This window comes from Priapulus caudatus, unplaced genomic scaffold, assembly GCF_000485595.1.
Source record: "Priapulus caudatus unplaced genomic scaffold, Priapulus_caudatus-5.0.1 Scaffold398, whole genome shotgun sequence".
Lineage (NCBI taxonomy): Eukaryota > Metazoa > Priapulida > Priapulimorpha > Priapulimorphida > Priapulidae > Priapulus > Priapulus caudatus.
This window is the reverse complement of record NW_014577459.1, coordinates 157,901-179,287: the sequence shown is the minus strand read 5'-3', so window position 1 is coordinate 179,287 and position 21,387 is coordinate 157,901. Positions and strand designations below refer to the sequence as shown.

The window sequence follows — 21,387 nt, the reverse complement described above, 5'->3', positions numbered from 1 at the left end:
TATTCATTGTAAGGTTCCAAAGAGATTAAGAAAGTTTTTGAAATATATTCATCGGATATTTAGTTGATAACTGTAAACTGGTTCATATTGAATTTTCAAATTAAGATATATTTCAATATGAACCAGTTTACAGTGATTAAGAAAGTTGTCATGTGCTTTACAGATATAATAAATGTTTATGTTGCCCAGTACATATCTGTGACAGTGGCGTATAAAGCATGTCAGAGCTTTAATTTTACCTGTTAGCTTACCCAACGTAGTTTTAGTGTGCTGTGTAATTGTAAATTGTATTATTTCAATGAAATAGTGCCTCAGTTGTAGGATGGCAGTTTGATCGAAAACATACTGATAGGTATATAATGGTTAGCAATACACCAATATTAGAAGCGGATGACTAATGCATGTTACTGCAATCTCCTGTATTATAGTATGGTATTGAAACACTACTTACAACAGCAATATGACGAGCCTCGTTTGGGTCTTGAGGCCGCAAATGTATCGTTCTGCCTATCTCAATGTTTAGCCCCGGTATTGTTTTTCCTGCCTTTAGCAAACACGATTCCACTTCCTAATTAGTCTACTGGTTGCAATGACCTTTGATAGGGGCACTGGTCCTTTACTCAGAGGAGTTCATAGACAGAGTTGTCATCTCACCATCGCAGAATTATGATGAGCAAACAACAGACAGAAAACCAAAAATCCCGTGTTCGAAAGAGGTGTTCGTCTCGGAGAGAAATGTAAGTGCAAACAGAAAATTAAGGTGGCTAACATGCGCACATCTTAGTTAGTGATTAAGTGTCTTTTATATCATTAATGAATAAGAGATAGTAATTACTGTTATTGCTCACAAGTTAATAGCTTTAACCCATTTTGTTTTTCCGTTGCATTCCATGCTGTTTCAGCTGTATCGGTTGCTGGTGAAAATTTTACTGTAGAACTGTTTAGTGATTAGTGGTTGTTGCAATGAGGTGTCGCCATTTCCTTCAGACATTGAGTGCAGAAACCGAGACACGATGTAAGCGAGAAGGTACTAGGAGCACATTGCCGACAATTAAGCCATCCATCGCTAATCACTGCAGCACGACCATGGCCACTTGTGGCGGTCAGCATCTTCTTGATCTAAACGATCTGAGCAGTCTTCAAGAAATTCGGGTATGTTTGCAATCAAGATGGCTCTGCTTGTTAAACTCTGATAGAATTTCCAAATGTGCTTATAATCGCAATAACGCATTCCTTAGAATTCCGTAGAAGTCAGTAAATGCCCGTTAATATATGTGTGTACAGTGATGCATTAATGGCAGCAGCGCTCTCTGTTGTTCTTCTACAGACAGACTTGGCAGACCTGCTTGAGGGCACCCACGTGTCTGCTGGGGTAAAATATGTGCCCAACGATGCAAGTCTTCCAGACTTGGGTGTCACGCTGGATGGGCCTGCAGCTATGCCCACTGAAATACGCTCCCTATCACACGCACAACAAGTGGGCCAGGTTGAACCTGAGCGCCATGTGTCAGAGATTTGGTCGCAGCAGCAGCACACTGGTGACGATAATCCTGGCATGATGCAGTTGCGTGAGAACGGCTCACAGCAATCGCTAGGTGTGACTAGCACGGTCGTAGGTTCAGGTGACATCGCAGTTGACTATCGCGCGGGTGATCCTGCCCTGCAGAAACCATGCCATGATGTGCCGCACACAAAGGCAGTGATACCCGGTAGGGGCAGGGAGGGGTGGTATTCCGAAGGTGGTGATCTGTACATCATACCCAGCCTTTTAATGCAGTGCGTGTCCAGTGGCAGTGTTCACGCGTCAGACATCGCAGTAGCGACTAACAGTAGTGGCCATAAGGTGTTGGTAAGCATGGAGACAGTAGGGGACGTGGGCAAGCTTGAACCTGTCAGGTTGCCCGTGGAAGGCATCCTCTTCTACGACAGCTGCTCCAATAGGCTTCTTATTCCTTATTTCACCCGTAAGGGTACGATACCGAGAGATGATGGAGATTGTAGAAACGCAACCGAGAACGTTGTCAGAGAGTCTAAAACACAGGGAGTAGTTAACAATGTGAGCAACTTAGAGGATTCGGTTATCATAGAAGAGCATGAGCTCACAGTGAGCAGCGCTTACACTGACGTTCAGAGCAATGGCCAGATCGTCGCGATACAGGTGAAGAGAGATGGCACCGTTACTTTATCGAGAGTCAGCTCACTGGAGAGCATCGATGGAGACACCAAACAGTCCCTTGCTGCGCTCCTTCATGCGCTGAGTACAGACGAGAGCAATTATTTAGCATCGCACGTGTGTTGTGATACACAACATAAGATAGAAGACAGGCAGTCTCAGGCAGGTGATCACACAGGAGGCGATGGGCATGGAGAGGGAACACTAGGAATGCTTGTGGGTGAGTTGTCACGGGCAGGGAAGAATGCCAGCGGTCTCACACAGACATCTGAGTTTGTCGGCAGTCCTTCTTCTACAGGAGAATGCGTGGAAAGGGTGCCGGAAACTGCTGAGCTCATGGCAGGGCTGTCACCGGCTGGAGAGCGCGTGGGCAAGTTGCCCCAGATAGAGGAACTTGCGGAGGGAGCGCCACACACAGGCGAACATGTGGACAAGCTGCCGCATGTGGAAAAGGTCGTTAAAGAGTTGTCACAGAGAAGGGAGTATGTGGACAAACTGCCTCCGATAAAGGAGCTTGCAGAAGGAATGTCACAGATAGGGGCTATTGCGGGCAGGCTACCTCCGGTGGAAGAGCCTGTGGAGGGGGAACGTGTCGGAAGGTCGAGCCGTGAAAAGGAGCTACTGTGGCCAGAAAAGCCCGTGAACAGGCTGCACGTGGAGAAGGAAAGTGTCGACGATGTGTCAGAGGCACTTGGAGGGGGGCTGTCCCAGGCAGAGGAGCATGTAGGGAGGCTGTCACGTACAGAGGCACTTGGAGAGGGGCTGTCCCAGGCAGAGGAGCATGTTGGCGGGCTGTCACGTACAGAGGCACTTGGAGGGGGGCTGTCCCAGGCAGAGGAGCATGTAGGGAGGCTGTCACGTACAGAGGCACTTGGAGGGGGGCTGTCCCAGGCAGAGGAGCATGTAGGCGGGCTGTCACGTACAGAAGCACTTGGAGGTGGGCTGTCCCAGGTAGAGGAGCATGTAGGCGGGCTGTCACGTGCAGCCTTTGATAGAATCGTCACGTGGCTGCTGCAAAGCGATAACGTAGTGTCTGAATGCACCTTTAACTATCACAGTCTTCCATTGCTGAGCCCAAAGTGGAATGCGGATGAAATCCACGGAGCCCAAACCAGCGAGCACACTGAACATCTACCTGAAGTCAGCAGTAGCAGGCCTGCCACCGCCGAGAATGGTGTTTCTCGCCAGACAGGGCTTGCCAATGCAGAGAAGTTACCAGCAATCGCAAAGCAAGAGGCACTGCCGTATACGGAGCAGTTGGCGTCACCTGACGTCGTCTTTACTCCGATCGCAGCGGATTTTGTGGTGAGTTTCGGAGACAAAGAAGACACTGCGACGGCGGGAACTAGCACATTTCCCAGCGCAATTCATGGTGGGATACCTACCGTTCTCCCGTCTATAAATCAATGTGGCCAGGTTCCCTCACTTGCTGGCCAATCACGTGAGGACACTTTGAAGAAACCAAAGGAGATGGCATTATCAGACAGTTCCCACATAGAGAATAGTGAGCAGCCAAAGCAGCAGGTGCCTGTTATAAGAGGCGGGCATACTGCTACTAGTAGCAAACGACAAGGAGGCTCCAAGCAGAAGGGGGCGTTTACGATCCTAAACAAAACGAAGCTCAAAAAGAAGCTAAAGAAGACAAATAATATGAAGACAAAAAAGCAAGATGCGCAAGAAGACATTTCTGATGGTATGCTTCAGGATCATTCAAAGGAGGTGAATATTGATTAGAAGACTGATTAAATTCTCTGAAATTTTACATAGTTGAAAGTTGGTAGTGCAGCATTGTGTGTTATATTATATATGGTAATATATGCACTATATTCACTCAGGAAACTCCAACGTCTGAGATTAGCGATTCACATCCTGTTGATAGCACAGAGTCTCTAGAAAGCCAGGTAATTTCCAAATTTTAAATATATTTTATGATAGAATATTAGAGCACGTATAAGAAATTATTGTACAACTATCATCATCATAATTTCATTTCATTGCCAGTGCTATTATTACTGCTATATCCACTCTCTCGCAAAGATGTGTACATCCCATTGTTATACTCACTACCGCTGACACTGGCGGTGGGTTAGCTTTCCCCACTATTGTTGCTATGAACATTTTATTGTATATATCAGGAGTAGATAATAGGGAACCCTAGGGGACAATAGGGGGTCCCTATTATCTACTCCTGTATATATAAATCACCCTTTTATGGAAGGTGACGGTGCGATCCGACAGCTACCAGCGAAGTTCTCGAGGTGAGAGAGCAAAGATAGCAGAGCTACGGCGTCAGTTGGTGGAGAAGAAGAGGGCGGAGAAAGAAGCGGCGCGACGCCAGGCAAGACTCGATCTTCTGTTCCACGCAGGCCCCTCCTCGGCGCAAGATGATACTACCGCAAGAGAAGGTGGTACAAGACGCAATGATAGGTAAATGCAAACGTTTAGAACGTTTACACGTCGACTCAAAGTTTATTTATTTTTTAACTAAAATAATAACGCGTAATTTTTTAGTAAAATATCTGGTATTTCGACCCGAGTTGAAAATTGCCGAGCGAATTAAAAATTATAACGTCTAATTTTATGTACAATAGCTGGTATTTCGACCTGAGTTGAGAATGGCTGAGCGAGAGAATAAGCCCAGTCTGTGTGTGACCCGGTGCATGTCTCTTATAGCATTGAAAGCCAGGTTCAAGAAACCCTGCAGAGTGTGTACAGCGATGGTAGTGACGACGTCGATATTCTCATCAAGTCTCCGAGTCTGAATGCAGGGAGTAGCGACGCAGAGGATGACTTTCCAGGTGCTCGCATCTCTTACCACGGATTAAATTTTTCTCGTTATTCCATTTATTATGACGCTGAGGATAGCACCTCAATCAAAAACTGATGCAAAACAGATTTAGATGATAAAAATATTGGTGTTGTTAATCGTGAGTTAATTCTAACACTACCTGTGTCCGGGTTTGCGACACGGTCAACAGCGTATATACCCAGTATACACATACTCATACTCATAGCATAGCATTAGTAGTAGTAGCATCATTGCTCATGTGTGACTGACAGATGCTGCATCTTCCCGAGGCATCGATTCTCTAATGTCTGGCTCTGAGAGACTCAGCAGCAACAGCCGGCTCGGTGAGAGAGACATGTTGGTTGTTGATGATGACGGAGAGCCGATGGTAGAGAGGAGTGCTGCGCCCTGCTACGGATTCATAGAAGCCTGGCTAAACGTGAGACCCCCCGCTAGGAACAGATAGATAATAATGACAACAGATAATGTGAAAGGTCCCCGGAATTTGCTTATCGTCTCTGATATGGTAAAATTTGTGAAATATTCAAGTTTTAAAACGTTAGCCCTGCACTGGATCCGCGCATGATATTATCAGGTGTGAACGATTTGTTAAAAAAAAGTGTTTATTCGTTGTTTGTTTGTGTGTTTGTTCGTTTATTTATTTGTTTATTCGCTACTGATATTGTATCAGGAGTACATGAATTGAGTACTCTGTACATGTATTCCTGATTCTATTACATCCTATTCAAGCTTCAAGCAGCTGAAGTAGGTAATAGAAGATGCTAGCTACCGAATAATTTAATAAACAATGAATAATATAGCAATTAACCTCTGGTTAATCTATTGGCTTATTTATGAGCAGTTTTTTCTATTATTCTGAGCAGCTCTTTCTATTATTTATATATATATATAGTATATTATAGTCTCTATATAGTGGCCATTTGTATAGATTCGTAATCGATAGTCGTTGATCATGCGATGGGATGAGGAGATCAATCAGTATGATTGACGTCCTTATCCTGCATTTGCTGTACTATTATCGTCATCATAATTCAATCTCATTACTCATGCTATTATTACTGTTATAGCCACTCTCGCAATTATTTTGTTCATCTCATTGTTAATAATATGGTAATTATTTTGTAGATATCATTGTTAATAATATAGTCATTATTTTGTTCATCTCATTGTTAATAATATGGTAATTATTTTGTAGATATCATTGTTAATAATATAGTCATTATTTTGTTCATCTCATTGTTAATAATATATATAGCAAATACTAATATATACAAGAACCACTGGTTAACCTGGTTTCATGTAAACTATGCCAATTAATGCAGGATGAGTACGTCAATCCTCCGGACAACGAACGACATTCACAGGACGAGTTCGCCAGCACACCTCGTGATGTCCAACACGACACGCACGACATCACACCAGGGTGCGTGTCGCGCAGAGCTGCTATGAAATATCATACTTCTCCCATATACATGCGTAATGCAAGTAACGCGCAACTATATGCGCTCATGTCTGAAATAAAACTATCGGCCACGTTTAAACGGCATGTGCCTCTGCGAGTAGACTGTGTATCACCTGCCGATTGATTATAAGCGAATTCTAATGTTTATTTATGTTAGAATAATGAGTCGAATGGAATAATAATAATAATAATAATAATAATAATAATAATAATATGATAATACGCACGCGCACATGCGTCGTAGTGCTCTCTGGCTGTATGTCGCATTGTGTTCTGCAGGGATGCTGGCTATGAAGCTGCCGTGAGTGTCGCCGAGCTAGAAACTGTCCGTCTCAGAGAGGAGGCAGAACTGCAGAAATTTGCCGAAGAGGAGGCCCTGCGGACTGCCAAGAGGGAAGCAGCAGAGCAGAAGCGTGTCCGCCGCGAGCGCTTCATCCGCGAGTTGCTAGCTGAGAACAGATACCTGCGCATGTCGCGAAGATTTACACCTGCGTTCACGTTCTCATATTTCTACCTGGGCGATCGTAGACAGCAAAATGAAAAAAAGAAGATTAGTCAAGAAAGCAGATTGGCAGTACGCGCAGCTTCTCTGCAAGAAGAGGAGAACGCGGCGAGTAACGCTGAGAAATATTAGAAGCGTAAGAAAGAAGAATCCGAGAAGGTTTAGCAGCACTGTGTGGTAGAAGCAGAGCGATAAGACCACGAACGCCCACACGCCCGGTGGTGTGTGCTAGTGGAAGGCGGTATAGTAAAGCAACAGTTAAATTTGTTTTGGCCTTCTAAAAATTGTAATAAGCTATCCAATAATGGGGAGGAGAATAGAGAAACGTAAGCATATATGGAATATTTATTTGCATGACATAAATTGCGCATATGTTTTACTGAGCTTATTTTCCTCTGAGATATTTCGGTGCGGTTGTCTACATTATATATATATAAAACAACATTATATTACTTCGAATAAACCCTTGAAGTCAACCTGAACTGTAAAGACAATGCTGGTTGGAGGGTGTCCATGAGATATGTTATCAATGCTGCACATAGGTCTTCAAGTACACAAAAACCGAGGTTAATAAAAGCAAACATTATAATAATTAATGTTATTAATTAAGCAATACTAATAATGTTAATTAAGTAATACGATATACAAGGTAGGTTTCACAAATGTCCTGAAATCCTCATTTGATTTCAAACTACTCATTTTGATTTGATTTTGTTTTAAAATTGCGACATGTTTTGACGTAGTTGTTTTTTCTGTATTTCTACCTTGTATGAGAATCTTGAGGCCTGTGATTCAGATGTAACTTCATTTTTAATTCATATCGACAAATTTATTACTGATTCATCATGTCACACTTCATAAATTATAAGTAACTAATTTGGCTAAACTGCGTGATACGGTCGTGCCTGATTGGCTATTAGATCATCGAATCATCGATTATTATAAATCACAATAATCACTTTATTCTAATAGTGCGTGTTGCTACTAATAAATATTTAAACCGATTTGTAAAGATCGTGTTATTGTTATTTATTGCGACATGCTATCCCTTACAGCACCGCCACATCGGTCACTTCATCCATTGATTAGAACACACATTCACGTTTTACAGCAGGCATCTTCAGCTACAACCAGATATCCGCATCAAATTAAATGTGCGCTCGTTTTTATTCCCGCGCCATAACGCGGTTTGATATTATCCATGTATAATATAGATAATATAATAGATAATAGATATAATTACGTTGTTGTTGTTGTTGGTGGTGCTGTTGTTGTTGTTGTTGCTGCTGCTGCTGCTGGTACTGTTGCTGTTATTCCTGCTGTTGCTACTGCTAGCTGTGACGACGATGAAAATGGCGATGACAAAGCTATAAATTTGCTCCACTACTCACGGCGAAGAGCATGGTCTTTGTGAGAACCGGCCAACCTGGGCATGTGAACGGTGGCGCGTGACAATAAAAATCTCTACTCTTTAGAATCTGTGTACGCACGTATCGTAGTAACATGTAAAAGCATGTATAAACCGATATGTATCAGCTATAGTCTGTGCAGAATATTAGTTAGATGTATGGTAGGGCGTGCACGCAGGGCTAAGAGCATGAAGCGAGTGGCCTTGCGTGAGTAAACCTCTACCCGCGAACACGCATAATACCAGGAGTGTATAATGACAAACATTTCTCCGTATATATAACTTCTGGTAATACTAATGATCAGGTTTGAGTCAGTTTGATATTCTTCCGCGTAGAAATCCACGAAACAAATGAATTAGTAGCGAACGACTGACGTGTCTTACTATCGACCTCGTTGTATTCTAATGTCCATTACCGTCTCCCTGCAATTAATATAGTTCCACCCTGTGATAAGACAACGCACTAATGGTCCGTCGTTACCGGGTAATTAAAGAAAAAGTTAAAATAAATCGCGTAGAGACACGTTGTGTCGCTTATGCCCCCCTTGAGCGTTGACGTCGCGCATGGATGGTCACGGACGATGTCACCTCGCTGAGAATCTTTCCTATATATAGCCACCGATACATACGTCTGTCAGAAACCGAATTTGTCAAACCACGTTGAGAACGTACACAGAGATCCACTGAAGATCAACGAGAGACTATCGCCGTACATACGTTGAAGGTAGGCGAGCAAATATGCATTACATAGCGTACAGACTGAGATGTAGCTTAGCCGCGACAGCGGTTAGAGAGAACTTATTCTATGAAAGACGAACGCACGCGAATGCACGCGCACGCACACGAACGCAACACGCGCGCACGAACGCGTACTCGTACACGCACGTAAACACACACATGCGCGCGCGCGCCACTCGTACATGCACTGAATTTTTAGTGCCTTCCTCCCACTACCACCCCCTGTTAAGCGTTTTTCGTTTGTTGTTCCGTTTGAGGGGCAGAACATACAACCACCTGGGTATAATCCGGTGACTATTAACTCGCCGCCAAATACATGCGTACATGCGACATGTAGACAATTATTAAATGAGTTGACATATACATTAGCATAGGTGGAGGATTGTGGTGGGATGCTGCGACCAAAGCGAAACTTCTAGATCGGATTTTACCACGGACATCTCTACCGGGCACACCCCTGCCAATTTTGAGCGCGTTAGTTTGGCCGAATAAAATTACCTTGTGACGAATAAAATTTACACAGCGACGCGTGGACAATTTCTATGCAATTGTGTTTAGTATCGTTATAATACATACTAATAGGTGACCAATGTAATTAGTTTTGATCCATACATTCTGCTACGTGTTACTGCAAACAAGACATCGTGTAAGGGTGCCCTAAGACGAAGGCAAACTAGAAACAAACATTTTTCATAAACGGCGTGCATCTAGTTAAAAATATATACAAAAAACGCAACCGATTATGTAATTAATATCAAGGTTTCATTTTACTCATTCATATCAATCACGATTATGCAGCAACAATGTATGTCAACCAACACATGGCGCATTATCTTCATTGTCATTTACTGACTTAATGTCTTAGGCACAACACAAAACCTCTAATATTTTTTTCTGCTAGAAAAACAAACTCCATCAATAACGTTATACATCTGGATAGGTTATGCATATACCGTTCATCCGTTTAGAAATTAATTCAGTAGTGGGCAACTGAAATGACCTATTACAGTACTCAGGAGTACATGATATGTCTTTATTGCGTACTCCTGCTATTGGTGTACAGCACCATATTTTGCCCGGTAACCTTGCAGAAAGCAACGATGAAAATGGCTTTATGTTGACGAAGCCTGCGGACAATATATCCTATCACGTTTATATTGCTCTCTGCATGAGACCATCCACGGGTGCATTTTGATTCAGGTGAAGACTTTCTACTGCTACTGCTGCCACTATTGTAAAAGAGACCCCGCAGAGAAGCAACAAATATACTGAGTATTACCATCCCCTGCAACAACTGAAGCTTTATAACAGTTACAGTCACGTTATAACAACTATATAGCATAACAACAACTCTGTTTGGAGTGACTTTAGCTGAACTTCTACAGCTAGCTGATAAACAGGACAGGTTATCAATATATACCTTACTTGCCACCCTCTGCACATTAACGGTCTCATGTTTTCGATAAATGTCATGCAGTTCCTGGTACATTTCCACAAACACGTAAATAATTATACAAAGTAAAAGATTAATCTGCCACAATAATTCAGTTCGTAGGTTGGTTGATTACAGGTTCTCATGCTGCCACCGCGCGTACTTGTAGTAACTATAAAAACCTACACCTCGAAATGCCTAAAAATGGTACTCTAAATATCATTAGGTTATCATGTCCTGTTTTGCCTTGCCCTTTGTAAAACCAGCTAAAATACATTAAACGCGTCCAGAACGTGCAGTCAATATAAACTCAAATTGTTTTACTCTCGCTACAAGCATTAAATACATGCATAATCAAAATACTAGTGTAAAAAAAGCACCGATGATAATAACATTTGTAACAACTACGTATACACTGTACAGAATTTACGTTTGCTGCCATGTTCTCCAACCAGACGTGTACGCGAGATTGCGTGAGCGTCACAGACATGAGGGTTAGTCTACCTACAGTGATATACATAATTGAATACACTTCAGTTTCTCACGCAACATATCTGAAAAAATCTAGCGCGTCTCAAAAAACCGAATATTTTCCAGTTTTGTTGTAAACTAACAGCAAACGTAAAAATATGGGAAATAAAGCTACTGCGTAAAATGCCCAGCGCATAAGTCATAAGCAGATGCTACGTATGAGTATATCAAATATAACGCGTGCATGGTACTCTTGCCCACATTCTCTGTAATCGTGTAGCTACGTCCGAACACGTTATGACAAGCGCGCCATTTTCTACACCGCTACTATGCACACGTATACGTTGCCAGGCTAAACAGACTAGCGCACCATCACGCGAGAGAACGCGTTGTGACCGGACGGTCCGGCCTCATCCAGTTCTTACGAAAAACCGAGCTGAGCTTAGCTGGCAGTCTGGCACGCGCATGCTGCACAAAGCTTTGGAAGCACAGGACTTTTCTTGCTCGCAAAAAACCATGCAAGCTCCGTTATCCGTGTATATCAATGCCGTAGCAACTTTAAAAAATCATGTGCGGCCAGTTAAACACATTATAAGTCTCTTATAGGTTTAGGACTATGTGTCGGATGGCACGACATCTCACTTGGTGGTACATACCACTAGGGCTCATAGATGTCCCCCAGGGTACTGCCAGAACGTACCCTGGGTACGGTACGGTATACCAGAACGTACCCTGGTAACTATCTGATATTGTTAGGGTTAGGGTTAGAAAGTAGGCGTAGGCGACTCCCTAGACTCGTTAGTGGAGTAGGCGAGGTACGGCCCGGCATATTAGATTCTACCAGGGTACATTCCGTTATACCGGACCGTACCCAGGGTACGTTCCGGCAGTACCCTGGGGGACATAGACCCTCTCAGCACCACTAGGTGGGTAAGATCAAGAACCCATGTATAGTTAAATCACCTGTATTCAGTATGCATAGGTTCATGGTTAGATGCATTCACTGACAGGTTCGTGCATCGATTAATCGTGCCATCACGAACACTACCCACCAACTACAGAAACATTTTAACCGTGGCCATCTTTAGCTAATATACCTCTCTTATATTTTCATATTTACAATTGTTATAGAATTTTATAAACTCCACATGTTTAGTTCATGTGTTCAGACTTTGTTCATATGTGCGATCATGACCTTTGACACAAAGTTCACGATGGCAGAGGCTGGCTGGTCAGGATCAAGCTCAGCAAAGAGGTGACAAGCGTTGTCTGTCTTGCTGCCAGTTTTCCTCGCAATAAAGCCATAGCATCTGGATGATTAAATAGAAAAACACAAATATTAAATATCCTGTTCTATCTGCTCTCTGCTGAAAGCCCGAAGATAAATTCATGGAAATATATACTAGGTAGTTCTAATTTAAGCTTAAAATATACCTGAATGCAGATACGTATTGATTTTTGAAAAAACGATGCTGCCAACCAAGCTTTTTTGCGTCAAGGTATTTGACATGTAATTCTAACCAACACCATCGAGCTATCTAGACAACTGTTGCCACAACATCGAAGGGGGTACCAAGTTTAACCGAGGAATCTATAGAGCACAGTGACCTTACCCTACACGCTACAGTTGGATGCACCACTAGGGCAGAAATACACGCTGCTACCTGGGCCCGTTGTTTGTCAGAAACATCATCACTAATGTCAAGACTAATTGTGTTTCTGAAAACGGGCCCCTGGTAAACAGTGCTTTATTAGCACGTGTTCGGGAGGAAAAGACGGTGACACTTACTTTGCGTTCATTGGCATGCCGGTGTCACGACTGGGCTGCGTCCACCTGCGGTCTTCCGGGTCCATTCCACAGTAGGTGACCGTATTCACGGGATAGTGGCGTCTAAAGAACAGCCTGCAAAAGCGATGGTTTTATGCCCGTTATAACATTTAATCTAACCACCTAAACCCATGATAACGGGTACGAACGCTTGCTGGTGCACTACCAGCATACGCCAGAGGTGTCTGCACCTCTAGAAAATCCACTAGAAAACACATTCCCCGATCTAGGTTATTTGACAGAGACGACTCACACTTGTGACATAATACATTGTCCAAAATGTTGACTCACCGAAACTGTTCACCTACGCGCGCCACTAAGGTATGTCACTCGCGGTTTCTTACAAATCACTAATTACGAATCACTAATTACAAACCACTAATTACGAATTACTAATTGCTAATCACTAATTACGAATTACTAATTACTAATCACTAATTACGGTCGTCAGCTTTCCTGGTTTACTCTTTCTACGATTACCTTGAAACAACAGACGGGAGAATTATGACGTGAATATATATCATCTCGTAATGGACTTAACGTTGTTACTCGCGCGATGCCCTTCTCCATTATCTTATTACCGCTTTCATTCCCTAGCAATCTACGCCTTTATGCAGTGGCGGATAAGTGAATTCTAGGGGAGGGGGGGGGCAAATCATGCGAGCTCAAGAGCACGAAGCGTCCGAGGGGGAGGGTGTTAGGCTAAAATACCCTTGCCCTGAAAATTCTAAGGGGGACAAGGGGCGACCGCCCCCTGTGCCCTCCCCCCTCTGCCTCTGGATCCGCCACTGCTATGTTGCATAATGAAACTGTGGTTTTGCAAGGTTACACTATACGCAAGGTTATACGCGACTTACTTTCTGTTGTTGTCCGTGAGTGTGATGCCCTGGCCGGACACCTTGAAGTGGACAACGGTGGGCACGATCTGACCCTGCAGGCTGAGCAGACCCATCGCTCGCCGTACGGCCTGCGGACCGGTCAACGATTCCGTCTCGTACGAGGACAGGTACAGGACGTTGCACGCTGCGAGCGAAGACGAAACAAACGCGTTGCTGTCAGTCACAACACCAAACTGCATGCAGCGCTCCCTTCGCACGCAGGTAAATGAGCCAGAGCGACAGCGTCATCTGTCATGGATTTGTCACAACCTGTGGCGCCATCATCGGTACATCGCCGACACAAATGCCTTTGCCCCGCATTGTGATTTACGAATAAATTGTAATTTTAAATTAATTAATTAATTAATTCAATTTTAAATTAATTGTAATTTTAGAAGCGACAAAAAAGCATTCGACACTCGGCGTGGTACGCGTATAGTAGTGCCAGCTGAAAGCACGGAGATTCATATGAACGAACGCATACTACGTAGAGTATCTCTTATCTAAATGAAAGTGCATAGCTCTTATGCAAATCCCAATCAGACACAGCACGCAATACGTGGGCGTGTACAATGAGATAATAAATAAACAATGACAAGGATTTAAATTGTCTGCGGGTAGGCCTAATCATCTTGTTATAATGAAGCCAATTGTTACATCTGTACAGGCCGACATTTAAAAATAACAACATTGGTTTCCAATGTACGGAAATAAAAATGATGGCGATGAACGGGTAACTGTCCCTATTAGTCCCTGACACCAGCGCAATATTCTGCAGAGTCTGCCACTAGAACTCCCAGAAGTAGGTATGTGTAAGCATTCATAACTCATATCTCGAGCATCTCCTGTATGTGACCAAATATTCTTCTCTCCCAACCAGGGGCCCGTTGTCAGAAACCAAATTCGTCTTAACATTAGCATTAACTTTACGATGTTTCGGACAACGCCCTCCCCCCTAGGATCTCCTATTTTATTCTTTGAGCTCCCCTCCCTCACACTTTCTTGTTCTTCCTGCAGTCGCGGTCTGTACATACATACCTGCACCTTGCGCTAGTAGGGCCGATGCCGTGCTGGGCAGGCCGTGTTCACTCTCTGACGCAGTCTCTACTGCCGGGTCTGGAAGAATACCAGGCAGTGAGACTGGTATGTCAGAAACAAAAATATTTTAGTACGCAAAAACGCATGCAAACTAGTCAAAATGCGCATTCCGTGGCAAATTCTTCTATCTAAACAAGGAGGACTGTGGCAACTAGGATATTTGCTGCTGCATGCAGATTATTATACGCCATGCTAAGTTCCTCGATTCGATCACGTTCGCATGTTGTGCTCAGGCGGCATTGAGACGTGCTATTATGTATTTAACATGTAACCCCGGGCGAAACATCAATCGTAGCCATGGTGATCGAACGAGATAGATGACAACATGCAGCACGAATGCTCGATTATTCAACGAAATAACTCATGTATAGTTGCAACAATAATCGTGGCTAGAAGCATGGCAAGGCTTGTCGATTCAAGTTAAGGACGTCGGCATGAGGTAAGCGAGGCGTGCCAGACAGGGCGCGATAGGGCAGCTTTGCAGATCATGCTGCTGCTGCTGCTGCTGCTCTGAGTCAGTCAGAGTTCTATTTCGCAGCAGCACGCAGTAGTGCGCGAAGCATTCGGCTCATTTCACTCTAGATTTTCATCATGCAGAGGTTGTATTGCGAAATAGCGAAATAATGGTAGAATCATAGGCAAGCGAAAATTTGCGAACGACTGGCGAAAATTGTATAATAAAACATAATCACTCACGCTGCGTTGACATATACTATATATAGCTTACATCCCTCATCGCTCTTTCGTTCTTTCCCTCTCTCTCTCTCTCCCTCTATCCTACACACACACACGCACGCACGCACGCACGCACGCACGCACGCACGCACGCACGCACACACACAAACGCACACGCACACGCACACGCACACGCACACGCACACGCACACGCACACGCACACGCCACACGCACAGCACAACGCACACGCACACACACACGCACGCACGCACGCCACGCACGCACGCTACGCGCGGCGCGCAGTAAACCAAACCAGCAGACTCACATAGCACATATACGCACCAACACACACGTACGCATAGCGCGCATTCGCACGGGCAACACGCACAAATGCAAACGCAAATACCACACGTACGTACGCATGTAACGCACGCACGAAACACACCGGCAAACATGAACGCCCGCACAGCACACAACCACCACACACTCATTCACCGCACTCACTCATTTCTTTCTCGTTCCTCAGCAAAAGCGTCCTTCACGGTAATTCATTGCCTTCATACACTTTCTCTTTAATACGTACCAATTTCAGTATGATCAGCTTGCAAGGCAGAGCCAAGCCGTGATAGAATGTTGATACACGAGCGCCGACAAACTTCCTGTAATGACAACTTGTTTATGTGATCTTTTTCTATCATTCAAGACGGTATGTATCGTGGCACGCACTCCTAGAACAACACTTCCTAGAAGGAGAGCGTTATTTCATTTGCTATAGACGCGCACTGTAGAACGCTATATAGCTAGTTATTTTTATACATTTCTTTATTTTGCCTTAAATGGCTCAATTTGCGCTGTAAAATGAGGCTAAGAAGTGAAAAGGTGTTACCTTGACGAGCGCAAGTCAACACTTCGACATCGAGACTTAACTGCCAAAAAACCACGCAGTAACTTGTAACACAGGCGATGTACGCACTGCGACACAGGCTTCCACAGACTGTATGATGCGGAATTACGAACCTTAAGGTCTATGTTACAGTTAAGCCCACTCACTCGCTTAATCATATCATTATTCTACTGATTTATTATATTATCATATGTATATATTATTCATATCATTTCAAATCATATTTTAACCCCGTCTTTCCTTACATATATTACCTCAATTGGGAGACTAAGAATAAAATAGTATCAGGAGATAGTATTAAAGCAGCTATGAATCCGCGTATTTCACTGTGATTCAGGTTGCCCCCTCCATACACACACGCACCAACACACACACACACACACACACACACACACACACACACACACACACACACACACACACACACCACCACACACACACACACACACACACACACACACACACACACACACACTCACTCAAGCACGCACACACGTGCGCACACTCACGCACACACGCGCGCACACTCACGCACGCACACACAAACGCACACACGCGCGCACGAACGTACACACGCATGCATGCACGCACGCACACACGCACGCACTCGCGCGCTAAATACCAAAACTGAATAAGCAGACGATGGGAGAAATCTTACCGAAGACTGGTTCATTGGCGCAGCCCTTCAGCCTCACGCCCTTGGCGGTCGGTTCTATCAAGAAATGCCGCACCAGTTCGTTTGAGACATCGCCCATCTTGTGCTGGACGTTGGGCGGTGGCTGGGCTACCTTCACTGCCAGCCCGAATGCTCCCGGGAACGAGTTACTGTCCCGAACCACAAACGTGCCCGGTGGTCTCTCCTTCAGCATATTAATAGCTGCAAGCACCGATAACAACACGGTAATGACGCGGTAATTATAGTAACAGCAACATGCGCCCGTATGGATAATAACAAGAGCTAATAATACCTAGAGTGTAGAATGGAAAAGGGGGGGAATAGTGCTATTTTACGGCAAGGTTATTCTACTTTAACGGTAAGTCTATAGGCAAGATTACAATCCAATATTTCAACCTAGGCATGTCGTAGAGACAAGCGCTTGGTTTTGTTTTAGATATAAAGGAATGCTTCATAATGCAATACCATGAACTTATTCTAACCTTGCAGTTAAAGTAGAATAATCTTGCCGTAAAATAGCACTACTATTTTCCCGTTTTCCCGTTGTACACTCTATGTGTTATTAGCTCTTGATAATATATAATTAGGCATTTTTGCGACAATAAACGGTTAAGAGTTATTTTAGATAACAATAGAAAAGTGATGCCCTACATTGGTTAGTAAATGTAATAGCGACACGTACCAGTAAATGCGTTGTAGTTACAAACACCAATATATTATATCAGGAGTAAATGATATACTCATGTAATCCATATACTAGATATATATACTCCATATACATAGATTACGCTCGATACAATGCCATGATAGCCATACCGAGATGGATGTGTTAGCCACAAACATAAATACGGCAACTACAGCAGCAACCAGCAGGTAACATCTATAGAGAATTTGATACTACGTTACCTACAAACACCGTAGCTACAACCCTAGCTACCCTAGCTAATGCTGTAGTAACAACCCTAGCTACCCTAGCTAATGCGGTAGTTACAACCCTAGCTATCCTAGCTACCATAGGTAATGCAGGAGTTACAACCTTAGCTACCCTAACTAATACAGTAGCTACAACCCTATAGCTACTCTAGCTAATACGGTAGTTACAACCCTAACTACTCAAGCTAATGCGGTAGTTACAACCCTAGCTACTCTAGCTAATGCGGTAGTAACATCCCTGGCAATACGGTAGCTGTTAACGGCGCCAATACGGTAGCTATAAAAAATTTAGATGGGATAACAACAAACACGTGGCCTGCGATAGATACACATAAATGACTTGACTTAGATGCTGGCAGCCAGTAGCTCATTATGTTAGTAACATCTGCTGATCGCCGCTCTGATATGGGTCACATCAATGCATCGAGGTTTATAACAGAATGTAGGCAGCTATAGCATGTCTGCTAATAAAATCCACATGACCGGACGATGGGCATCTGGACTGAAGTACGATGAGCGTACCCCTGATCATATTTACATACAATCCCGAAAAACGAAAACGAAATATCTCCGCCAAATGAATCCAAATCGAAATAAGCACTTGTCTTAGAATTGGAAAGAAAATTTACCATTCACACGAAATACAATCGTTGACTAGACTATATTTGTCCGCGTCTCTAGATAGCCAATACAGTAGCATTGGGTGTTTATGTGACATTCAAGGAGTGGTCCCCACATGGAGAGTTGAGTCACAGGCGCACGCGCGCACACATGTGCGCCGCTCAGAGTGCTAGTGCTAACAGATTCATGGCCTAGAGCATATGATCGCTCTCGTGAATTCCATCACGTCTTACGCGAAGATATTTAGGCAGCAACTTCCTAACGGAGTGGTGCGCACCACAGGTGTTTGGGAGGTGTCTTGCTTTACAGTGTCGGCTTACGCCTGCACTCGCTTTTCCCTCTTAATGCTAACACAGTAATTATATGTCCGTACCCTGTTCTCTGCTGATGTCCGGTTTATACCAGTAGGAGGAAACATCTTTGACAAAGACGGGGTGGTGTCGAATCACCTCCAGGGTGTCTGAAAGAAGAAAAACGCGCTGCGGTTAGATGTGGTTTGCTGGTACCGAGACGTGAAAAATGTTCGTTCATTCGTCCCTTTATGCATTCAATCGTTCGTTCGTTCGTTCGTTCGTTCGTTCGTTCGTTCGTTCGTTCGTTCGTTCGTTCGTTCGTTCGTTCGTTCATTCATTTATTCATTCATTCATTCATTCATTCATTCATTCATTCATTCATTCATTCATTCATTCATTCATTCATTCACTCATTCGTTCGTTCGTTCGTTCGTTCGTTCGTTCGTTCGTTCGTTCGTTCGTTCGTTCGTTAGTTCGTTTGTTTGTTTGTTCGTTCGTTTGTTCATTCATTCATTCATTACTGACTTTCGACCGGTGCACCTATGTCAGCATCACATCGAATGGATTAGTACCGTTGTCGGATCGATCCAAGGCATTTGATTCCCGGACCAACACAAACTTCCCCCGTACTTCACCCATACATGCAAAGCCACCGTACTTAACCTATGATGGACTAAAATTTTCACGCACTTCAACCCCCCACACGTACTTCCGCGCACACAAATCATTATTCCTCTAGGCGTGATTCACACACCTAGACACATTCACAAATCACATTCACACACGCACGCAATCACAGTGTCCGCCCAGTCTATATAGCACGCTTCTTCAGTAACCGGAAACGGATCCGACATTTCCCACCAATATTTTCCTTCGTCGTCGTTTCTTCAACTTCCGAAGAGGCAACGTCGGCGTCGGCGTTGTCATTGGCAACGGCGGGTAACATCGCGCTGCGCTGATGCAGGCGAACACCAGCGGATCCGGCTGCCCAACCACAGATCCGACTCGTGTCGGATCCGAGCAGCTTAGGTAGCAATCGCACACTCCCTACACGTATATATATCGACGAGCGGCGCAGCCCGCCTAGCACTTCTCTTGCTAATCGTGACCAGTCTCACAGCGAGCTTGTACGGACGGAATTCGTAGAGACTTTCGTGTGGAGGCCACACTGACTTTTGCGCGGAGGACACACTAACACGCGGAGCGGGGAGCCGGTATGAAGTCTAACCACCTAGCCGTACCAGCATCACACCACGCACTGGCAGCTAGCCTCTCTCTAAGCGAACGCGCATCCGCTCTGCTGCCCCGGTGCAGGAGGCGCTTTGCCGTGACTTTACTCCGCACCAGTGGGCTTCGCTTGCTAAAGCCCTTTCATGTTCAATCTCCATTTGAGAAACGAATGCGGTTTTCATGTCAAATCTGATGACCGTTCGTTCCCACGGCGCCCGATTACGGATGGGTTGCAGAGATAATGAGAACGCTTAAAACCTGAACCAGCAGCAGCAGCAGAGAACGCAACAGCCCAATCGCCAGCAGTGTGTATTCCACCAACAACAAAGTGACGGGTAAATCACTCCCCGTGTTTTAGAGTAGACTGCGTGCAACGTACAGCCGCCGGCGTGCGTTCGCAATCGGTTTGAAATGGATCATTATAACCCGAGCGCTCATAAATAGCTTTAATAAATAAATGAAATAAATAAATAAATAATAATAATAAATAATAAATACTAATCATTTAATTAATTGATCAATACGCTTTAATAACGCAAATTTAATTAATAGTAATTAACGACAAACAGAAGCGCTGAACAATCACTGATCGCTGACGAGCGTTTAATAGAGATTACGGTTGATTAGAATCGCGACTCCTGCACGCACCCACGTGGCGAAAACACTATATATTCAAGACGAGTAAATATAGAAAAATGTCAATATTAACTGCTCACCGTTACCATAGTAACAACTTCACGCAGCTGCTAGCCATTAACTTATTTCACAGCGCGCAGATTTCGACGCATGCTAGCTGTCAGTGCATATCATTTTTGAAGACATATACATCACGTGTCTGTCATTCATTACCTTTCACCTCTTCCGCCTCCGTGACCATGGGTGACGACTTTCTTTTAATATATACCACAACTGAATGGACAGCACGGGCACACACTGCCGTGGTAGTTGGTTAGCAGAGAGTTCCAGCTCTGCTGTTTAACACGCCCGCCCTCTCACAACTCACAGAATATAGCAGCCAGCACCTGCGTCTTGAAGTAAACACGTCCGCACAGAGCACGAGCACGGGCAAATAACTGTGGATCAGCAGCAGCAGCAGCGTGCGGAGGAATATTCCAGGAACACCGAACGACGAGACAGATCCGCTATTTCATATCCGCCATACGTCGCCAGCTACCGCCTGTCATATCCTTCTATAGGGAGGGGATCAGTGCAGAGCGAGTAGACCTAGAACAGTCGACAGATAGAGAGTCTGCAC

At 44.2% G+C, this 21,387-nt stretch overlaps 2 protein-coding genes across 2 annotated transcripts in view; one reads left to right on the top strand and one right to left on the bottom strand.

Moving 5' to 3' along the window:
- The first annotated feature begins 1,086 nt into the window (after positions 1-1,086).
- On the top strand, positions 1,087-7,525 carry LOC106809944. The gene is made up of 8 exons (XM_014813183.1): positions 1,087-1,152; positions 1,328-3,892; positions 4,009-4,074; positions 4,392-4,600; positions 4,847-4,971; positions 5,234-5,400; positions 6,305-6,405; positions 6,724-7,525. The coding sequence occupies exons 1-8, from the start codon at positions 1,087-1,089 to the stop codon at positions 7,076-7,078; spliced, it is 3,654 nt and encodes a 1,217-aa protein (XP_014668669.1). The 3' UTR covers positions 7,079-7,525.
- A 4,317-nt stretch (positions 7,526-11,842) lies between these two features.
- Positions 11,843-21,387, bottom strand: part of LOC106809943 (tensin-3-like) — a 21,562-nt gene continuing 12,017 nt past the window's right edge. Inside the window, 8 exon segments of the mRNA XM_014813181.1 lie at positions 11,843-12,305; positions 12,785-12,898; positions 13,681-13,846; positions 14,740-14,841; positions 16,031-16,096; positions 16,099-16,134; positions 17,038-17,256; positions 18,983-19,069. Of these exon segments, the coding sequence (XP_014668667.1) occupies positions 12,161-12,305; positions 12,785-12,898; positions 13,681-13,846; positions 14,740-14,841; positions 16,031-16,096; positions 16,099-16,134; positions 17,038-17,256; positions 18,983-19,069 (935 nt within the window). The 3' untranslated portion in view covers positions 11,843-12,160.